This window comes from Falco rusticolus, chromosome 4 (genome assembly GCF_015220075.1).
Source record: "Falco rusticolus isolate bFalRus1 chromosome 4, bFalRus1.pri, whole genome shotgun sequence".
Classification (NCBI taxonomy): Eukaryota; Metazoa; Chordata; class Aves; order Falconiformes; family Falconidae; genus Falco; species Falco rusticolus.
In genome coordinates this window covers 68453910-68475150 of record NC_051190.1, presented here as the reverse complement: position 1 = coordinate 68475150, position 21241 = coordinate 68453910, and the positions used below count along the sequence as shown (strand labels likewise).

Below are 21241 nucleotides of genomic sequence, written 5' to 3'. Positions count from 1 at the left end.
TCACTGCCTTTGCTGGGGTAGGGGGAAACAGTCAGTTTCTTTGTGTAAAAAAACCACCTCCTGCCCCCAGCAGGGTCAAAAAGTATCAGACAAAAATAAAGAAGCAAGCAACAGCAAGACCACAGTATTTTATGTATTTACCCAAAAGTGTGCAAAGTAAATTTTTTGAGAGTGTAGTAGAGAGGAAAAGAATACATTTTGCCATAAGAGTAACCATTAGTAAACCTGGTCATGCTGAAACTGGAACCTACAAGCTCAAGAACACACAGCAGCATTTCAAAGTTTCAGCCTCCAAACATTGCACAGCGTGTAGGTGCACCTAACAGCAAGTTAGCGGTAACTGTCCAAGACTGCTGTTTCTGTGTAAGTGGGTAGTTACTCGCTTCTATAGTTTTTAGCACACTCCTGTCCAGCTAACAGCAGATGAGCTGTCTCCCAAGATAACCTGGAAGCTACAGGGTTTATACGTAGGTTACGCACAGCAAAGCAAGGTTAGGCCTTCAAGAAACACCACGTAACAGCGAAAGGACTTGCCAAGTGGTATTCCAAAGCTTCTAAGGGTCAGAAACTTTTGCCAACTTACACAGATACTTGTAGTTGATCAGTAATGAGAAGAAACTTTAAATCTTTCAGCTACTACATTGTAGCTTTTTGTGCTTTTGCCTGTTGTATTTGAAGTCAAGCAGTAAGTGGGGCAAAGCCAATGGGATTAAGAGTTGACAAGGAATTCCGCATTGAAAAAGGTGAATCTTAGATTTATTCACAAAACACACAAAAAACCCCAAACCCCACAACAAACAAAACCACACCACAGACCCCAACAACATGCATGTGAAATTTAACTCCATATTTGATATGAGCAGGATAAATGCAAGTACATTCAAGAGTATGGGGTATTGCAAGTCTTCAGTGCTAACTGTGCAGAATTTATCACTATACTGCTGTGTTTACATTAAACATTCTGCTTTGTCAGTTGGCCTATTTATTCTACAGAATTTATGATGTTGTATTGCATTACAAAACTATGGTAGAACCACCACAGTTTTCTTTTAGAATAATGTTTTTAAGAGAAGGTTTGACATTTCTCTAAGAAAAAAAACAGTAAGAGAAGTAAGGCATTTCAATGCTGCATTAAATTTTCAGTTTTCCACCTCTAATAGAAATGTCAGTTTTGCACAGTAGATACATATTCAAACTGGTCAGAAAGGACTACTCCCAAACAAGACTGCCATCACACTGAACCACCAACAGGTAAGTTGATAATTAGATACAATTAGCATGCATTTATGTCCTTTCCCTGTTACGTTTAACCGGGAAACTACTTCATGCCACCTAACTGGAGTTACTCATTGCTATTAAAAAAAACCCCCATCATTGCCAAGCGTTACTAGCTCTAAGAAATACAACGCTCTGGCCTCTTAGTAAGGTGCAATAAGGTAAAAAGTAACATGAAAGCACTTGATACCAGCCAAGTTTCATACAGTAGTTTCACTTCAGAATAAAAGGATACAATAATAAAAACTGATAGCTTAAAACACACTCTAAATTTACCAAGGAAGTGTTACAGGAGAAGCTGTAAGTGTGCAAAAACATGAAGAAAGTTGACATCTTGATGCTATAAGCTAAATGCAGACACAGTCAGGTGCTGAGCATTATTCCTAGCTTCAAAGTAAGAGGTATCGGTTTCATCATCTGGCTGAGGTATGAATGGCATAGTTTGATTCTGTAGATTGTCCCAGTCCACACCATGAAAGAGGGGATGATGTTTCAGTTCTGAAACAGAAGTTCATATAAACATTACAAGCTTTCTCTCATCCAAGCCCTATAGTTCCCTTGATACATAACTGTCTGTAGATTGGCTCGGTGTTGCTCTTCTGGAAATTCACAAGAGTGCAAACTGCAGCTGGGTTTTGATTACCACCAGCCTCAGGGGGATCAAACTGTTGTCACACCAACAGTCCTCCCCTAGCTGGACAACCTATTCCACACAGCACACGTACTGGATCACAGGTCCCCTAGGGGCATTTCTCATGATAGAGCGCCAGAGGAATTTTAAGCATCACTTCACAGTCCACTTCTAATTTTGCCAAAGTTCTGTGCTGAAGAGACATCAGAGTCACTCCCACCCTTCTCCGCTCCAGGCCACCTGCCTTTTACTAGCTCATGGAGCAGTTGCCCTCTGCTTTGCACAGTCCCCTTTGGCCTACCACCAGAGATGGAAGTCTAAACACCCTTATGATGTAGTTACCACAGACCACCAGATTCTTCTTTCCCAGCCTGAAGGTGGGGTAAGTAACCAGGCTGCAAGACTTCCTGACTCAAGGAGAGATCCCCTGCCCTGTCCACTCTGACCAGAAGGCATCTTTCTGGCGCACAGGATCTGACACTTCTGTATAACATGGAAACACCACGCCCTGATCAAAGTGGAGTCATTCCAAGAGAGCACCTTTTCAGCTGAGTGGGATACAAACTCATGTGTTTATCAGCTGCACCACACACACAGAAAATCAAAAGCAAGTAGCAAAAATAGGACAGGTAAACAAACAAAACAAAAATCACATTTAGGAGGTAGGAGTCTGACCAAGCCAAACATGCACTACAAATTTTAATTCTAAGCACATACCACAGGCTTTTAACTGGTGCACGGTAAGATAGTAACATTTATTATTTCTACATTTCCTGATCAAATAAACTTCAGTTCGGTGGTGTTTTATTTTAGACGAAAGGCAATAAACAAATCAGAGAGCCTAACTCCTAGCAGCTTCAGCAGGACACCACACAGATCCACTGTTATGTAGTTCTGCTCTTAGAAGTTCTCATGTAGGGAAAGGTGCGTTCAGCTGAACAGGTTAGCAGACTTCATTGTCCTTTCCCAATAAGTATTAACATGTGCTGTAGCTGGCAGTCAGCTCATGCCCGCATCGCTGAAGAGGGGGATAAAAACCAAACCCAAGTACTGGCTACCAGTGTTCTCTGCCACATGCTGCTCTTATCTGGAAGGCCTGAACTCAGAAGTGCAGTACTAGGACACGACATAACTGGGATTTCTCAGTAAGTTAGGCTTCATGCTGGAGAAAGAGTAGAGCGTGTGTTTTGGGCGGGGGGGTGGGGGTGGGGGGTGGGGAGATGATGATAAACAGTGATGGATACTCAATTACAATGAGGAAAACTTAATGGCTGTCCTGAAACCTACTCGTCCAAACTCCAGTTGGGTAAAGATAGCAGATATGGTTAAAGGTCCTGACAAAGAATGAATTTCCAAGAACTTCAGATTGGAAGAATCTATATCACATCATCTAGTTTAAAATTCTGTGCATGACAGGCAATTAGATTTCACCCTAATATCCAGAAATAAAGAAAATAACGTGTTTAATGTCTCCCAAAAAGCATCTAATGTCTTAATTCAAAGGTATTTTAGTTAAAGAGCTACAAAATTCGCTGTTGACATCAGGATTTTCATTTCTAACTATGTGTCTTCTCTAATTTGACTTGGCCTGGTTTCAGCTTCTAGACTTTAGTCTCTTTATGAGTAAGTATTTCCATTACAACTTCCCTCTTTAGTGATTTCTTGGGTAGTTCTCATAAGATTTCTTCCTTTTTCCAGAACAGCTTACTCTAAGCTTCCTACATATTATCATTTTTTTAAATAAAAATATAGTCACTGTTACAACAGCAGATGTTTTAAGTCCTTCTACAAGGAAACAGACTTTGTATAGTATATATTGTCCAACATGTGTTCCCCTATATATTCAGTAAAGACAAGCTGATTCCTAAAAAAAAAAAAAAGCTCCTTTGCATTAACTTTTGGAGGCTTCTCTCCCAAACTATAGACTTTTAATCAAGGTTCCTGAGATCAGCTAGGTGAAAAACCCCAAACACCTGTTACTAAGTTAAATAAGACTAAACTTTGGTATGTCAGATGTCAAACACTAAACATCCATAGCAAAACAACATTAAAGCAAAACAGCTAGTTCAATTCAGAAAACCCCAAAGTTTCCTCATTCAAGAAGGCAAAACCCCACAAGAAATACAGAAAATACTACAACTTCTGAAGCATTCTGGCACTATACATGGAAACCTAAATAGGCATTAAAGTTTATTAGTCTAAGTTTCCAGAGAAGGACATCACCACTTCAAAATTTTTAATTAGCTGCAAAGAACACAATTTTAATACTAACCCTTCAGTCCAGCTCTCTTAGTACTGTCAATTGTTAGAAGGATATCTATCGCATTTTGGGCATTATCAGACAGCTTCTCTTCACCCTCAGGCCAGGGAATATCTACAAAGATGCAGATGAGTTGGTAACTCAGACCATAAAACAAATGTTGGAAATACAGTTTCCCCAATTACTGAAACAGATTACCTCTTTTCAAAATATTTTGGAAGACTTGTGCTGGTGTTTCATCGTTAAAAGGTGGAATTCCAGTTAGAAACTCAAACAGGCAAACTCCAAGGGCCCACCAGTCTACAGCAGAACCTGTTAAGAGAAATCCAGCCATCACTGTTATTTGCAAACAGTTGAAGATAAGCCACGGCAGAAACTGAAGAGTGTTTAAATCCTGCAAAATTTCTTGGTAGTGAAGGAAGAGACAAAGTAAGTTGTACTTAATAATCATGCAGAGGATTAAAACTATATTAAAGAGCTTTTAAAAGCCAGTCTGCTCCTTAATTTATTACAGGTAATACTAGGGTTTACTAATAAAACCAAGAGGTCCCTTAAGAACAATTTAATTATCAACTCCCATCACAGAGAATCCAGGAGCTAACTTCTCCAAGAGGTTGTTTTATGGTAAGAAACAGTTGTTAAGCAACTGCTCTAGAGCCTTGATGAGTGCTCCATGTTGTAACCTGCATCCTTGTCTTGGTTCCTTGAGAAGACTCTAGGAATTAAACTATTGAACTTCATTTGTCTAAATTTATGTCAAAATACTGGTAACAGCTTGCAGAGATGAGCCAGCACACAAGAAGCTGGAGTTACTTTTCTTTATGCTAAAGTTGATTAGGGTAACATGTAGTTACTACCTATCTCTCCTTTGTTATTAAATAATTTTGGTTTTCCACATTCCAGAAGTTTTTTTTCACCAAACCCATCTCATTCACCCACTAAAAAACAAGTAAGCAGACACCACTGCATGCATTCTAAGCTTTCTGCATCTTCAGGCCATGCCTACTCCACTATATAAAGAATAGATGCCACATGATGGGAAAAAAAATCTTCAGAAGACTGTGTCATTTTCCTTGGCTTTTTTGGCATTAAAAAAAAAAAAAAAAGACACCGCCAAGGTCAGAAAACTAGTGTTGTGAGTCATTTCCAAAGGACTATTGACTTAGTTTAGAGATGCTGAAAACTGAAATGCATAACTAGTAATGTAATGCACTTCTAGCAGCTTTTAACATGAGCACCCCTCCAAGCTAAGCATATCAAAGTTGTTAAAGGTACTTGGACATTCAGATAAAATATTCCCAGCTTCAGTCAAAGTCTAATAAGATCACAGCTCTGAACAATGTAGACACACAGGTTTCAGCAGCATTTTTTCCCCATCTCATTTAACTATAGATTAACTCCTACTATACACCTGCTAGATCATGTCTATCAATATATGAAGCAAGAAACAGAAGTATCAGGTCTTGAGCATCCGAGCCTTTTTCACCCATACACAAAGTAAATCAAACTGGCTGCATAAAGTAAAAGGAAGCAATGAGAAAAAGTCTCCCTGGTTTGTTTCCTGTTACACAACGTCTTTAAGAATCTGACTTCACTCCTGAAGTAGGCTTACACGTGTGATTTCTGACAGCCTACTCATAGTGATACTTATTTATCCTGAATCTTTCGCGGAAGCATCACACATTCTTATACAGAGTGCATATGGGACATATCTTTACATATAGAAACGTTGTTCATCCAGAGTTTTCTTGGAAATTGTGATCTAGTTATACTTGGATTGTTCACAGTTATGCTGAATATTCAATTTCTACATAGTATATAGCAAACTCTGAGATCACAGTCCCTGCATCTAAAAAAAGCAACGAAGCAAGAACATTACAATTACAGCAAAACCCCCTAACAAATACAAACATCAAATACCAACTATGATTCCCTGAGGCACAGGAATGCCTATTTTTTTTTCTTAAGGTAGTTAACAATAAAGAAAGATGACAATGTTAAATCTAAGATAGAAATAGAAATAAAATATTTCTGTAACGTGAGTATAGTTTAGGATTACAACTACATTTATAAGCAATTCAGAAATATTTAACAAGGGAAAGTTTTGAGTTCCAAAGCCAGAAAACCCTGGCTTCACTGAAGGTAATGGGAAATTTGTAATTTATTGATGTAAAACCCAGACTCTTTGCAAGTTATCAATGGAGTCCTGAAAACACTCAATTGCACAGAAGCCACCTTGCAACCAAGTTTCACGTCGTTTAAATAGCATTGCTGACGTCTCCAAACTATTAACCAGTTCTAATGCCTCCCCAAAAAAAACGGGATTCCTAAATAGAAGCGCAAACCTACATACGTTTAGTCATTACAGTGAAATAGCGTTGTGGTTTAACCCTAGCTGGTAATTAATTACCATGCAGTGCTTGCTTACTCCCCACTCACCCCAAGGGACAGGGAAGAGAGTTGGAAAAGAATGTAAAACTCAAGGGTTGAGATAAGAACAATTTAATAGTTGAAACAGAATAAAAATGAAAGAACAACAACGATGGCAGTAACAGTTATAATGAAAAGGGGAAGGGAAAAATTAAAATCCAGAGGGAAAGGAAAAAAAACATGTGGTGCACAACTACTCACGACCTGCTGACCTGATGCCCAGCCAGTCCCCAACCAATGACCTGCCCGCCCCAACCAACCCCCAGGTGTATACACCAGGCACAGCATCCCATGGTACGGAACACCTCTTCAGCTAGCTCTGGTCAGCAGACCTGGCTGTCACCCCTCCCCATTCCTTGTACCCACACCCCCCCCGGCCTTTTTGCTGGCAAGGCCTGAGGAACTGAGAAGTCTCACATCAAAGCCAAAACACAGCACTGCACTAGCTCCTAAGAAGAAAATTTAGTCCATCCCAGCTGAAACCAGGACAAATGGTGAAATCTCCTTCATGCAGTTTTAGTTAATGAATATTGGCTGCGTACAGTAGCATGTTACTGTTCCACAGATAAGCAATCACCGTTTCTCAATGAAGCTCTCATATCTCAGTTTTCCCAAGACTATTAGCTCTAGAAAATAGAAGTATACTTTTAAGATGGAAATACAAGATAATTATAAATACAACAAAGGTATCAGGGATACACTGCATTTATTTTTTGTTAATGGTTCTTAAAGTCAGCAGGAAAATTTCAGACTTTATGTTATCTCAGTGCTCAAGTTTTGAGCCCAAGAAATTCATGCACTTCAAAGTTGTGCCATTTTATTATATTACTTTGAAGAAAAAGAGTGTACTTGATTGCTACTACTGTCCACTTATATGGAAGATCCTGCCAGAAATGTTAAGTGTTTCATGAGGTCACAACTCAGTAACTGATTTTAATGCAGCTTTATAAACTTACCTGGATGCACATAACACTGATATCAATAAACATGGAATGCATTCTAAGAGTAATTGGAGGCTTAATCCTTTGGTACTAAACATCACTAAGTTCCCCTGACCCTAAAGAATCTTTAAGGACACTCAGGATGACAGAGTTGCGATTCCTAACCCACATACAAGTATCAGGCTACCTAAGCACAGCTTCCAATGCATTAGATTAGCAGCAGGCAAGACTATGCTAGACAGTCAAAACCTTCAGTCATATGAAAAAAGTAAATGGAAAGAGCAGCTGAAGCAAACACAGCCATCCGTGTTGGCAAAAGCTAAGTGCTAAGTGTTTTTAAATAATTCATTTTCATTTTACTTAAATGTCTGTAGAGCTCAAAACCCTTCAGGAATGTAAATATGTCACCTTTCAAGTATTTACAGTCTTCAAGGTTTGCCTGTCTTACCATGAGGCTTTGTCAAAAGCAGCTCAGGTGCCAAGTAGTCTGGGGTCCCTAGGATGCGTTCACCTTCCACTGGGGCAGCTCCTCTTCTGACACTCTTTGGAGTCCTGTATGGTGTGTCAGCATCTCCCTGACGAGGAGTCTCAAAAGAAGCAGCAAAGATTTTGGGTGTCAAACAAAACCAGCACTTCCATTTCTTTATCTCAACCATCCTGAAGCATTAAAAGTTGATACATACTCTCATGAAACTTTTCCCCAAGTTCTTCCTCCAGTATTAAACCCACAAAAAACAAAACCAAATCCAAACCAAGCCCAAATCCAGCCAATCTTAAACTCCTCTTTCACATTCAAATCTGAAAAAGATAGCCTACTAAATACAATGTCAAAATAGCCTTCAATTTTAGCACCAAATTCTTAATATTAGACAATGAAAAGCAAGCATATGTCAAATATCTGTAAAAGAAAAAGGAGAATCCTGGATTTTCTCACATATTGCATACCAGATGTACTCAAAATATTTTAAATGAGCCCTTTATTGTTTAACCTGTATCCTATGGATTACATAATGCCTGCAGATGAAGTTCTGCTCAGGTTAGACTTAGTGACTGTTACAGCTACACAAATCTGAAAGTAATTTGGGGCATTATTTGAAGATAAATATGCAGGCTTGCAAAGAGATCAATAAATTCTCGTAGCTAACAGGCTGACTGCAATGAAAGATTTCCTGTTGTGACCTAGAGATACTACTAAATTACCTTGCAGGGACTCTCATTCTTTATTTTTCAATATACCCTTAATTCTCATATATCTGATATAATTTTGTTTCCAACTTCATCTGCAGTAGAGCAGAGGTCAATTCATGATGATTATGCCATAAAGGCCACAGAACCCACTATTAAAATAGAAAACAGGTAGTGAGGTCGCAGTGATGTGATTTTAAAAAGAATCGCAACAGTATATAAAAAATGTATCCTCCTGTTCAAATCTAAGTTATAAAAACATATAATGCGATCCGTCATTTATTTCTCATGAGATGAGGTGCATGCTACTCTGACTCCATTTCAGCTGAATACAAGCTAAGTTTCATCAGCAATTAAACTTAGATGAAAAAAACCTAGCAATTCTGACAGAGACATCAGGAAAAAAGGCTTTCCCCAAAACAACATTTTCAATGTCCCCTTTTGGTACACGAAATCATTCAACACACTGCCAGTTGTCAGAAAGCTTTAAGTCCTGCAACTGGTACCTAAGCAACTGGATGAAGGACTTAGAAAAGCTATGCCAAAACAAAACATGAAACACTGATTGAAACGTATACTTTCACTTTTCTTACATTGGGACTATTTTGGAACAGTGAGATTTTTAGTTACTATTAGAGGGATTAAAAAGGTCAAAGCAAAAACTTCTTAACTTGCAAGCAGCTATTATTACTCTTTACATCAATCACGGTAACATGCTTGTAAATGGTACTTGACAGTACACACTACACCATCACCTTTACCAGGATAAAAAAGAAAATAGCAGGCACAAAAGCAGTTACTAGCAGCTGAACAGCATTTGCAGACTGTCTTGGGAAGGATGCAGGATAAGAAAAAACAACTGAAGACTTCACATTACATCAGGAAACCTGCAGTTACTTAGAGGAAATACGACATCACACTAAAAGTAGGATGAGACAAAATAGCACAGGCTTTCTTTGCCAGTTCATTGTAATAGCAAAGGATTTGTCAGAGGTGTGGACAGACAATGCATGTTGAGCCAGAGGCAGCACAGTGGACAAACAGTTATTTCTAAGCTCTTACAGAAATTATAATTTTGGCCACACACATGCTGTAAGTGAAAGCCTGCCAGCAAAGGTCACTTTGACTGACTACCTAAAATTACTTCAATTTTCCCTAAATTACAACTGAAAATTTCAGATCACTAATGTCTAATGCATGCACAAACTTTCCACAATGTCTCTTCACATACCTGATAGGCCCTATACAGTCTTCCTCTTTGTAATGGAGTAATAGCTGTTGGGTAAGAGCCGCTACAAGCGGGTGAAAGATCCATTATATCCAAGGAAGCCATGCTACATGGCTCAGATACATTGGATGTATTAATTGGACTATTATAACTTCGAAAAACAACAGCATTTTTTTTTAAGAGATTCAGTGCTTCTATCATCTTTTCTGAAGAAGACACCATGTCGAAGGAAGTTTCTTTCATGTGCTTTTGGTCATTATCTGTTCCATGATGTAACAGCTTGCAGTCCTGGACAGTGTGTGCTTCCTTTTCATTTTGTGAGGCATCTCGGGACTCCGGTGATGTTATTGCCATGCCTTCTGGTTTTGGTTCCTCAAAGGAGAGGTCTTTAACACTTTTGTCCAAATCCAAAAGCTGCTTTTCTAAATGGCGTTCTGTAACAGCAGTTTCGGGAAATGATGAGTCCAAGTCTGCACAGAGGATTCCTAAAGGATTTTCATTATCAGTGCCTATAGAACTTGAGTTCATATACTCCTCTTTATCACCCTTTTCATAACAGTCTGCATCCAGATCACACATAAGATTTTTGGCTATAACTGGAGTAAGTGATCTTTCTACTGCTTGCTGGTTACCAATAAAACTCTTAACTTTTTCATTGCTTTTGCAGGTGTCACGTAGGCATCCATCATCACAAAGCATTAAGGATTGAATTTCTGTTGTCAAACCTGTCCTTCTGTTTGCTGGAAATTCTGAGATCCGACAGCCACGTTTGTACTCTGCATTGCTTTTTTTAACATAGTTAAGCTCCTGACAAGGACTAGTGTCAACTAATTCAAAGCTTCTTTTTATACCTGGCTTTTCAAAAATTTCTTCCTCTTTGATAAGCTTGACAGGCTCATTCTGCCTTGAAAGTGACTGCTGTCGATTAGAAATTTCCGCTGTTTCATTAGTCAGCTCTCTTTTACTTACGAAGGCTTTTTCTTCCCAAATCTTATTTTCAGAAAGACATTTTCTGACTATGCCTTTCACATCCAGTGTGGTCACAGGAGTATCCGTTATATCAGAACATTCACTTCCCAGCTTCTGCCTACTGCCAGAATCATTGCTGCTGATGGGAGAAACGGCAGGCTCCAGCTCTTTCTTCTTTGAAACTTTAATACCTTTGCTATTTGGTAATTCTACATTAGAAAGGAAAGCTGATCCACTGTTACTTGTTTTGCTTGTTGTAGAACATGGTTCACCTTCGCTTTGCTGTAAATGGACAGATTAAATTTGAGTATCAAGAAAATAGGATTACAGTATTATAAAACGTGTCCTTTAAAATACCTTATTACCACTTCCATGAAGAACTGTAAATGGGCAAGTGTTACGTATTCTTTATAACCACTAGTAGTTTGTGTGACACAATACAATCAAAATTCAAAACTAAGTTGGGTTAATTTGACTTCAATAACATAAAATAAGGTTGCTAGAATACAATAGAAAATGTGGTATTTTTAAATGCCTAAGGATAAAGAAATATAGCAATTAAAGTTGTATTTGTGATCTTATGTTAAGAATTTAAGCTACAGAAGTTCTCGCTTTCCAAGAAACCCAAACCAAAGAATCCCATCATACTACCCTGTGGCATATTATACTTCAGAGATGACAAAAGGAAAATCTGACACTACTACTACTACCTTGGTAACACAATATTAAAAACAAGGCCTTGGGAAATGGACAGATAAAATGAAGAACTATAAATTGCTTTAAACATTTGTTTTTGTATGTGATCTATATAGGAATCTTAGCAAGGGACTAAATAGCACAGCAGCATTTTCTTTTAGGTCTGTATTTGTACAGAATTTCATTAACAGTTTAAAATAGGAGAAAGTATTTTGTATCAGATATGATTACTGATTTTAGGTTAGTTGATACAAAACCCTTCAGTAATATAAACCTTAAACTTTTTTAGGTTTTAACAGCTAGTAGAAGTTTGAAATGTATTTTATTTATTATTTTTTCCCCAAGCTCAGTCTTTAAAATAAATTATTTTGCCTGCATGCTGAGCTAGTAATACTATGGTGATAAGGCCAGCTTCCAAAGAGCCAGTGCTCTCAGCATTGCCCACCTTGTGAACGGGGCTAACCAGTGCCAACCAGTAGAAGCCTTCTCTTTCACTCCTTTGCTGCAGGCTAAATGACATTTGCTTTACCTGTTACGTTGCACAGAACTACTATTTGTTTGAAGAAAAAAAAAAATAATAGTTTTACCTAAAACTCTTACTCAGAAAGGATTACAACCCCTGCTCCTTCTCCTGTAGGAAGGGCTTCTCTACACTTGAAATAACTGGGGGAAGTAGAAGAGATCTGCAACAGTGCATATACAAGTACAAGCTAATTTTAATTTATAGTGGGAAGATGAAACAGTCCTGACCTCTACATCTTTCTCCCACTTTGGGCTGCTGCAGTATTCTGAGTCTATACTGGACAGGTATGGGTGTGACTGACTACTGGCACTGGAGGTACCAAACCTTCTTCTTGACTGAAGCAGAGTAGGAGTTAAGCTTCTCATTGGCATCACAGGAGTTAATTGAGAAGTATCAAGATCTTGAGAGGAAAAAGAAATAAATAATTCAAATGTTGATACAAATAGGCAACATACGTTAACCAGCTTCACACTACAGCAAGCTTTCACATCAAAGGAAGTTATGGAAACCTATACATGACATCATAATCTCTCATCATCTTTCCTGCATAGTCAATTCACTCATTTTTTGGAGTAGAATTTAAAAATTCTGCCAAGCATTTAAAAGCAATGTGAAAAGAAAGGCACCATAGTAGCCTTCTTTCTCACTTCAGGTTAGAAATGAGAAAACAGCAAGATAAATCAATGTAAATGAAGGCACATATTGCTATATTAAATAATTTTCAATTAAAGTATGCCAAGAACTGATTCCATAAAATCTTAAAGGGTCATTTTGAAATCAGTGGTTGTGCATTAAAAAAAAATTAAATCAAAATATGACATATGTTGTGTAAGTGAAGACATGTCAGACCTTAACTACTGAAGAAATGGTAGACAACAAGACACTGACAGAAGCTCACCTTTTATCAAGGGAGTCCAAGCTACTCACATAAAATTAAAAGACCACAACCTTACAGTCATAGTACTATGCAGTGCAAGGCTTGGTGTACTCACATGTTTTGAATAATTTAGTTGAAAGAGGGGTATTTTCCTTTTGGACCACAGGCAAGGGAGAAACCACTCCGTACTGACTGTCAGATGATTGACTCGAATCAGGCCCTGGCATTTTCATTCCAACAGGAGTATACTATCAAGCAGGAGGAAGCATAGTTAAAACATCCAGGATTGAGATTCTTTATTACTTTTGCATTGGAGCTTAGCCATGTCCATTTACTAAATTTTCTGAAACACAACTGACACTCAGCAGTTTGAAATACAGTCCAAGGTAATCACTTCAGAACTTCAAGGTACTGGAAAAATATAAATCATCATTCTACAGGCTGGCAGAAGAGTGCAAGAATAGCCTTATAACTCCTATTATTACATTTATGATAGTAAGTAAACAAAGAACTAAGTACTTCAAAGACAGTGAAGGTTACTTACAAAACCCAGAGAACTGATGAGAGACAACAATTGTCCTGGAGTACGTGAGTAGTCTTGTTTTGGCTTTGCCATTGATGGTGTGGTAAGGATATCCATCATATTTATCTCTATGAACAGACAAAGAAATATTAATCAGGTCAGGTTTTCCTTCTGCTATTAAATAAGCAAAATTACGGGTATTTACTTAAGTCTTATCAAGAAGGGGAAAATTTAGTCACATACTGAACAAATACACAAAAGAAGTCACCAAGCCCAAGTGAAGATACATCCATACATTCTTATTAAAACACAAGCTATTTCTTCCTGTACATCCATCATAGAGTTACAGCTTATAAATACAGAAACTGTAGAAGTCCAGTTTCTTTCCAGCATAGCATGTTGGAAGTGTTACATTTTCTAACTTAATACCAGCTTTGGTTTTCAGGTAGCGATTCCAGCCTACGGCCTGGGGGCTAAGGTGGTAAATTTGATTCAAAGCCTGGCTTCTCTCCCAGCGACATCTCAAAAAAGCTACAGACCAATTTTTCATAGGTGAAAATTTAACCTTAGATGCCATTTTTTGCTCACTAGAGGTAAGTAGGCTTATTGGTTACATATTGTGTTCAACTAGACACAATAATCAGTCTCATTAGAACTTACCAATTAAAGTAGTACATTATAGAAAATACAGTATACTTCGGATTTTCCTCTATACTCTTAAAATCATGAATCAGAAACTCCAGAGACAACTCTGAATTTCTACATTTTTTTAACTATCTAAAAAGGATGTACCTACCAGCAGCTGTCTGATGCAGTGCAGCATTCGTTTGGCCGATACTGCTAAGGGGTTGGAGGTACAAACTAGTTCAGGAACTGCCTATTCACCTTAAGACCTGCAGCCTATTACATGTGCCACACAGTCATTTGACTATTCAGCTATATTTCCTGCTACTTGAAAATGGTATGTGGATATGCTGAAAGCACTGATTTATAATCTTCCGTTGGGGATTCACCACCTCCTCCCTCTCCCTCACATTAATGACTGTAAGGTACCAGTTCTAATTGGAAATTAATATATACAAGAACAGAGAAACATGAACTGAAGGACAGAAATAGCCAGAGAAACACCGAAAAAAGCCAGAATTATTCATTCACCCTTTGAATTCTCTTAGTGGATTTCATAGAAAAAAATTAAATCCATACCCCTCAAGAGAAGTGGCTAGAAAATTGTATTTAATACACCCTTGTCCCAAACATTTTGGCTTCTCAAGTGCAATGCATACAGCAGACCCTTTACTAGCATGTACCTTATTCAGTACTTACCTACTAGAAATCAGATATTAGTGCAACATTTTGACTTATTTAATTGGAAGCTGCCCTCTACAGGGATGTAAAGCATTCAAGAATATGGGACTGACACAGAAACAGATTTTAATACAACCAAAAGCATACAGACAACTCTTACCTCTGTTCAGGGTAACTCTGGAAAGCCCAAAGTCTGTCAACTTTATATGGCCCTGATTCGAAATGAGCATATTGTCTGGCTTCAGGTCCCTGAAGACATGAATATAGGTGCAGTCAGCAAAAAGACAACTGAGCAGTACTAAAAAAAGTTAACTGACCAGAAACAAAACAAAACATTGATTATAGCTGTTTCTCAGTAACATCTCTTGGCCAGTAGAAGATACCAATTACAGGAATACACCAAACCAATTAAACATATCTAGCACTAGATATTGTACAAACATCTCATGTCTTGTAAAACCACTCAGTATGTCACAAGAGCTGCATATTTCGTGTTTCAGCAGGTTTAACGAGTGTTCTTCACGATTACTAGCATCACATTTACCTAATGTGTAGCTCCTACACATGACAAGCAAACCTCTACTAAGTTTTCCTGTGTTCTCTGTAGCACTACTGAATACAGCAAAGAACTCTCACTACAGGGGGAGCATTAGAGTAGCCAATATCCCTTTGTCCTACAGCTGCATGCTTGTAGTATCCAGAGGGTTCCTGAACTAACTGATATAAAAGCCACAGGAAGGAGACCTAGAAGGCAGCATAGCTGCTAATACACCACTGTACTGGGGGAAGAGCATGCAAGCAGGGTAAAAGTCTATACTTGTCTGCCTAACATATATGGACAGATTTGATTTTAGGTCTTGGTTTTTGACATTGCTGCAATGTACATGTGCAAAAACACCTTCCAGAAGCTCTAGCAAGTGAGGTAGCCAATCAGCATTTCATAGTAACAGCTATGTGTGAGTGAAAAAATTAAAAACCCAAACTACCAAACAGTTACCTGTAAGGAGAAAAAAAAAAAAAAAAAAAAAAAGGTAGGTTTTACCTGTGGATTATCCCATGCCTGTGAAGATAGTCAAGAGCCAATGCTGCTTCAGAAATATACTTAACAGCCATTTCTTCATCAAAATATCCATAAATATGGAGAAGAGATTTGACATCTCCACCAATAAGGTATTCCATCACCTGCCAATGAAGAGTTTGATATTTAACATTTTAACATGTTTCAATGTGAAAATATAAAATACCTTTCACCCCTAGGAAAACACAATTTCAAAGAGCAGAAGCTGACAGAAGCTTCCTTGTGTGAACTTCATTTCCCACGCAATACTTTTCACTTGAGTAAAATAATTAAAGCTTCAGATGACAGAGGACATGAAACATTTTCTTTTCATAGACCACCTACTTATATTATTGGCCTAGTCTGCTTTCTGTAGTCAGCTCTCTAATAACTACTGTAGCCAGCTTTCTAATTACCTTCTGATAGATTTCTATATTACAGAAAAAATACTACAAAGCACTTCTGTGAAACTCACGACCTGAAGCCAATAACCACTGGTATTTTGATATGTACAGAACAGGTATCTCAATGACTTTTTTTTGCAAGTATTTATACACAATATTAAATTCAGACCTGGGTCTTGTGAATTAAGTGCAAATTTCCAGAAATTTATACAGAGAGCTACTGTGCATTTAAGACACGAAAAAGAATGTTTAAAAAAAATACATACATCCGAAAACAATCCTCATGTTCTTATGGTGCATGACACATTCAAGATAAGAGTCATCAGGGTTTCAGATGCTCCTTCCTCAATTCCAAGAATAAGTTTATGGGGTTTTGGTCAATAAATCTCACCAGTACTTAGATTCCAACGTACAACACTATTCCTCATACTGACTCTAGCATCTCCTTTACAAATCCTTCACCCTGAACTCCTCTACTCCACACAGCAGTCAGAGATTCCAGGAAAATAAGCCTTCCTTTACACTAAAAATGCATTGTAGGAGTGCATAGCAACCTCACCTCAGAATTTAATCGAGCTGTACACTGAGTGTGCATACAGCAAAGCAAACAAGTTAAGCTAGACCCTTTGTATACAGTCTTAATTCATACCACCTATGTGTGGAGGTAGTATATAAAACTATATTCCAGTCCTACTGTTTTCCATAGTGCTCCACGTAGACTAGCACTTAGTTTTGCCACTCAGTTATCTTCTTGTCATCTAGGCCAACCACCATAATGAATTTTCTAGACCAACTACCATAACGAATCTTGAGCACAGGCAACAAGTAAAAAAGATTGTCTCTAAGTGAGCCACGGGATATCTTTCAGTCACTTCTATTCTGCTTAAACAGAATAGTTTATTTTGTTTCCCCCAAGATTTCTACATATGCCTCAAACAGATTAGCTATTAGAAAAAACTCTTCTGTAGTAAAAGGGAACACGGGCGCAAAGATCTCAAAGGTACAAGGGGAAGAGAAATTCCACTTGTTCAACCATTCTGAGAAACAAGAAAGTAAGTGGCTAAGGAATACCACTCACTACCATAAAAATATGTTTTCAGAATACAGTTCTGCACTCTATTTTCAATGCTATCATAAAACAGCACAGCCATTTATTTACTCACTAAATAGATGTTATTAGCTGACTGAAGCGAGTAGTATAAGTGCACAATGAAAGGGCTTTTACTGAGGGCCAACGCATCTCTCTCTGCCTGGACCTGATGAACCATGTTTTTGTTGATCATGTCTGCTTTTTTCATCACCTGAAAAACAAAACAAAATCAAGTAGATAAACACTCTTTTCTTTGTTCAACCCACAGTTCTCTGGTAATTCTTTACTTCAAACTTGCATACACATATACATATACAACAAAGCTATAAATTCATATACAGAATTTCAAACCACAGGTTAAGGGAACCTTTTCTTGTTGCTCTTCTTTTAGTTGTTCTGCATGGAAATTACACTACCAATTTTTAGTGCAATTGTACACACTGGAAAATGAATGTTTAAGCTGTACATAAAATTAAGCTGCCCTGATTGATTCTCTTATCCATAGTACAAAACTCTGAACCAGGAGAGAGTGTTCAACACTTAGATACACGCTTGCTGACCAAGTGTTTTCATCTCTTCAGACACTGAGCTATTACGGCCTGAGGACTGAAAACAGAATGCAACAGTAAGCCATCCCATCTTGGTATCCTCAAGTACAAGGCTGCAACTACTGCAGCCTCTAATTCTTAACTTTGCAGAGAAAGCAAGTGAGTTTTTGCTTAATTTTAAATTTATGATCTGTAATCAAGCACCCAACAAATATTTGCTTCCTTGTGAAGAAGCCTCAAAGATATGCCACTCACAGAGAAGAAATAATAAGCTTAACTGTGACTGAGGCTCTCATTACTGTACTGAATTACTCTACTATATGCTGATGCCCACTCTACTAATTTTGAATAGATGATGCAAAATACCACAGCTCATTGGTATTTCGGCAAGCATTGGAAGTTTGCTCACCTTCAACACCTTTGGTCCATATATGCATGGTGATATTAAAGCAAGTTTAATTTACCCATTCTCTGTGCAACACAACTGTAAAAAATCGAGTCCACAGCTGCCACCATCATTCAGTGACAGAACTGGATAACATAAGAATAGCAAGACATAAGAAGTGTAATTTGATACTGTTTATGTAAGTGATGACCTTAACCGTAAAAATGTTTAGCATATCTTAAATTCAGTAGCTGGAATAATCCATAATTCTCGCTCCAATCAACATAAAGGATTCACACAAAAAAATTTAGGTCGCAATACTTTCAGTAAACTTGTACAACATACTAAAGCAACACAACTGAAGCACTCTATATGCAGCACCTAAACTGTAGGATTAGTTTCCACACCTACCATCACTATTATCAGCGTTGATACCAAAAAAATTCCAAGACATACACAGAATGCATAAAACTGCACTTTCAATAAGTGGTGTCCTTAACTGTACAAATATTTAGCATGTGAAATGTTGCAGGTAATAATAATCCCTAAACTTCACTGCAATAGGGATTTACACAAAAGGATTTACACAAAAGCTTTCACCTCAAAATGCTTATAATAAAATCATGTAGACATATATACTTCAGTGACATCTCTTTTGCATGACTTCTTACATTTCCTTTTGTGTACTACGCAGCTGTAATTCCTTTAGTGTAAAGCCAAGCTCGCATAAGCCACCTGTAAAGTTTTTACTGACAAGCCTAGCTTTTAGCTTTTTATGCATCAACATAAAAAAATGCAAGTTTTTAAGTGCTTACTCAGCCAAAATCCTTTTTAAAATTTGCTTTCTTTACCCATTCAGAGGCAGACTTTTCACTCATGAACGTGGGAATGCCCTCCCAGTGGCACGACAACTGAATGTGTCAATTATAACAAGTTCTTACTCATTTATATAGCATTCAATTATAACAAGTGTTTACAAGCACGAAACAAAGAGCACCGTGGCGCCTTGGAGGGCTTTGGGCAGTACACTTAATGTACTCCTAAAAGCATTTGCTGTTGCCAGATGCCTGCTAACCAAAGGCTCCAGGCGAGCAGGAGCGTGAAGCGAGAGCTAACACAGCCGTAAGGACAAGCGTCCCGCAGGCCGGCGGGCAGGGCCGGGGCCCTCCGGGTGGGAGCCTCTCTCCCCGCGGGACGTGGCTCTCCCACACGGGGGTACGGGAAGGCGGAGGCCGGCAGCGGCGCGGCCGCGGGCAGCGAGAGGCGCCGAGGCCTGCAGGCCCCTCACCTTGACAGCGTAGAGCCTCCCCGCCTTGCGGCCCAGGTACACCTTCCCGAAGGCGCCGCGGCTGATGGGCTTCACGATGGTGAACTCCTCGATGGAGGGGGGCCGGGGGACCTCGATGCGCCTCGGGCCGACAGCAGCAGCAGCCTCCTCCGGCTGCGCCCCGGCAACCAGCTCCAGCGGCCCCATGTCGCGCCGCAGCCCCGGCTCCCGCGCCGATTCAAAGCGGCGCCCGCCCCGCCCCGCGCCGTTACCGGCCAACGGGCGGGCGCGCGGCAGGCGGGCGGTATTCTCGCAAGACCCGCGGCGCGGCGCCCGCCGGGAGGAGGCGGCAATGGCGGCTAGAGCGGGGAGGCGGCGAGCGGTGCACAGCCCCGCCCTCCGGTACGGCCGTGGGCGCTGCTGCCGGCAGCCGCCTCGCTGGCGCGTCCCGGTAACGCTGGCGTGCCGCCCGCGGAGCGCGCCTGCCGCTGGTGCCGCTTGTGCGGCGGTGGGAGCCGTGATACCGCCCCCCCCCCCCCCCCGCCTCCGGTCTCGGCCCTGCAGCCCCGGGCAGGCCGCGGGCAGGTTTTGCTGATGACCAGCAGAAACTGAACGTTGATTATTGACACCGAGAAGCTGAATAAGGTTGGTTGCAACGTGACCTTCGAGTGCAGTGCCAGCATCACCGGTGGGTTCAGGTCACTGTCCGGCTGAGCCACCTTGCCTCGTTACAGCCTACCCGGCTCCATCAGCAGATATCCCCGCTGTGGTTATTGTGTGTGGCAAGTTAAAACGGCACAGCATACGGTCTGGTGGCTTGTTTGTTTGTCTTTTTTTAAAAAAAAGCACTTAATGTGACAAACTGTCAAAGCTTTGACTAGTAACCACTCAATTTGTCATCCAGGTTTCTAATTCAGGAGTAGGTTGATACTTGCTACTGATGGAAGAATTACTTTAAAAATGAAAAAAAAGGGGGGAAAGCAAATGTCGTGAAAAACAGAATTACAAACAGTTAAACGAGGCCTTGGGAGAAGGTACGTGCCCATAAATACGTCAAGCTGGGGCAAGACAAACAAGATAAGCTCAAAGAGAACCAGATGGTTAATGAGACTAAACAGAAAATTATGGGAACTATGTGTGAACTATCCTAATTAGCATAATAAAAGATCCACCCTCGATTAAAGAAAGCCCCCTCCCCACAGGACAGGTGTGGTGAAAACCAAGAATGCTGTACCTGTAAATGGCGATAGGGCTTGTGAGAATTAACTGTGACTAAACTTCATAGTGAACAATTGTTCAAAGTGGATAAAAAGTTCTGCTGTGTGGAGAGGTGTGCTGGCTTTCTGGAGTTACCACCCAGCACCCACCTCTGCAGAGACATGCAATAAACAAGTATCTCGACTCTGTGTGGTTGATTCTTGCACAGTGAGTGAAGAAGAGAGTAAGAAGGTAATACTTACTTAGAAACAAACACCTAATTTTGGCCCCACATACTCATTTTCTCATATGCTTCACTCACATTTTCTCACACTCGCAAGTTCCAAGAGCCGAGCGTCCAAATGGTGTAGCCAGGGTGGCTTGTGTGCAACAGTACGTGACCTGTCCAGTCCATACTGTCGCTGTTGAGTCCTTACTGTCTCTTGATGT

The 21241-nt window shown here is 39.6% G+C and overlaps 1 protein-coding gene across 1 annotated transcript; it reads right to left on the bottom strand.

Moving 5' to 3' along the window:
- Window positions 1-115: 115 nt before the first annotated feature.
- On the bottom strand, window positions 116-19834 carry MASTL (microtubule associated serine/threonine kinase like). Its single transcript, XM_037382441.1, has 12 exons — window positions 19616-19834; window positions 17468-17605; window positions 15886-16025; window positions 15004-15092; window positions 13560-13666; window positions 13131-13263; window positions 12366-12538; window positions 9954-11201; window positions 7986-8124; window positions 4365-4478; window positions 4179-4280; window positions 116-1773 (listed from the first exon to the last, which is right to left on the bottom strand). Exons 1-12 carry the CDS (start codon window positions 19799-19801, stop codon window positions 1616-1618), a joined length of 2727 nt encoding a protein of 908 aa, XP_037238338.1. The 5' UTR covers window positions 19802-19834; the 3' UTR covers window positions 116-1615.
- Between the last annotated feature and the right edge of the window lie 1407 nt (window positions 19835-21241).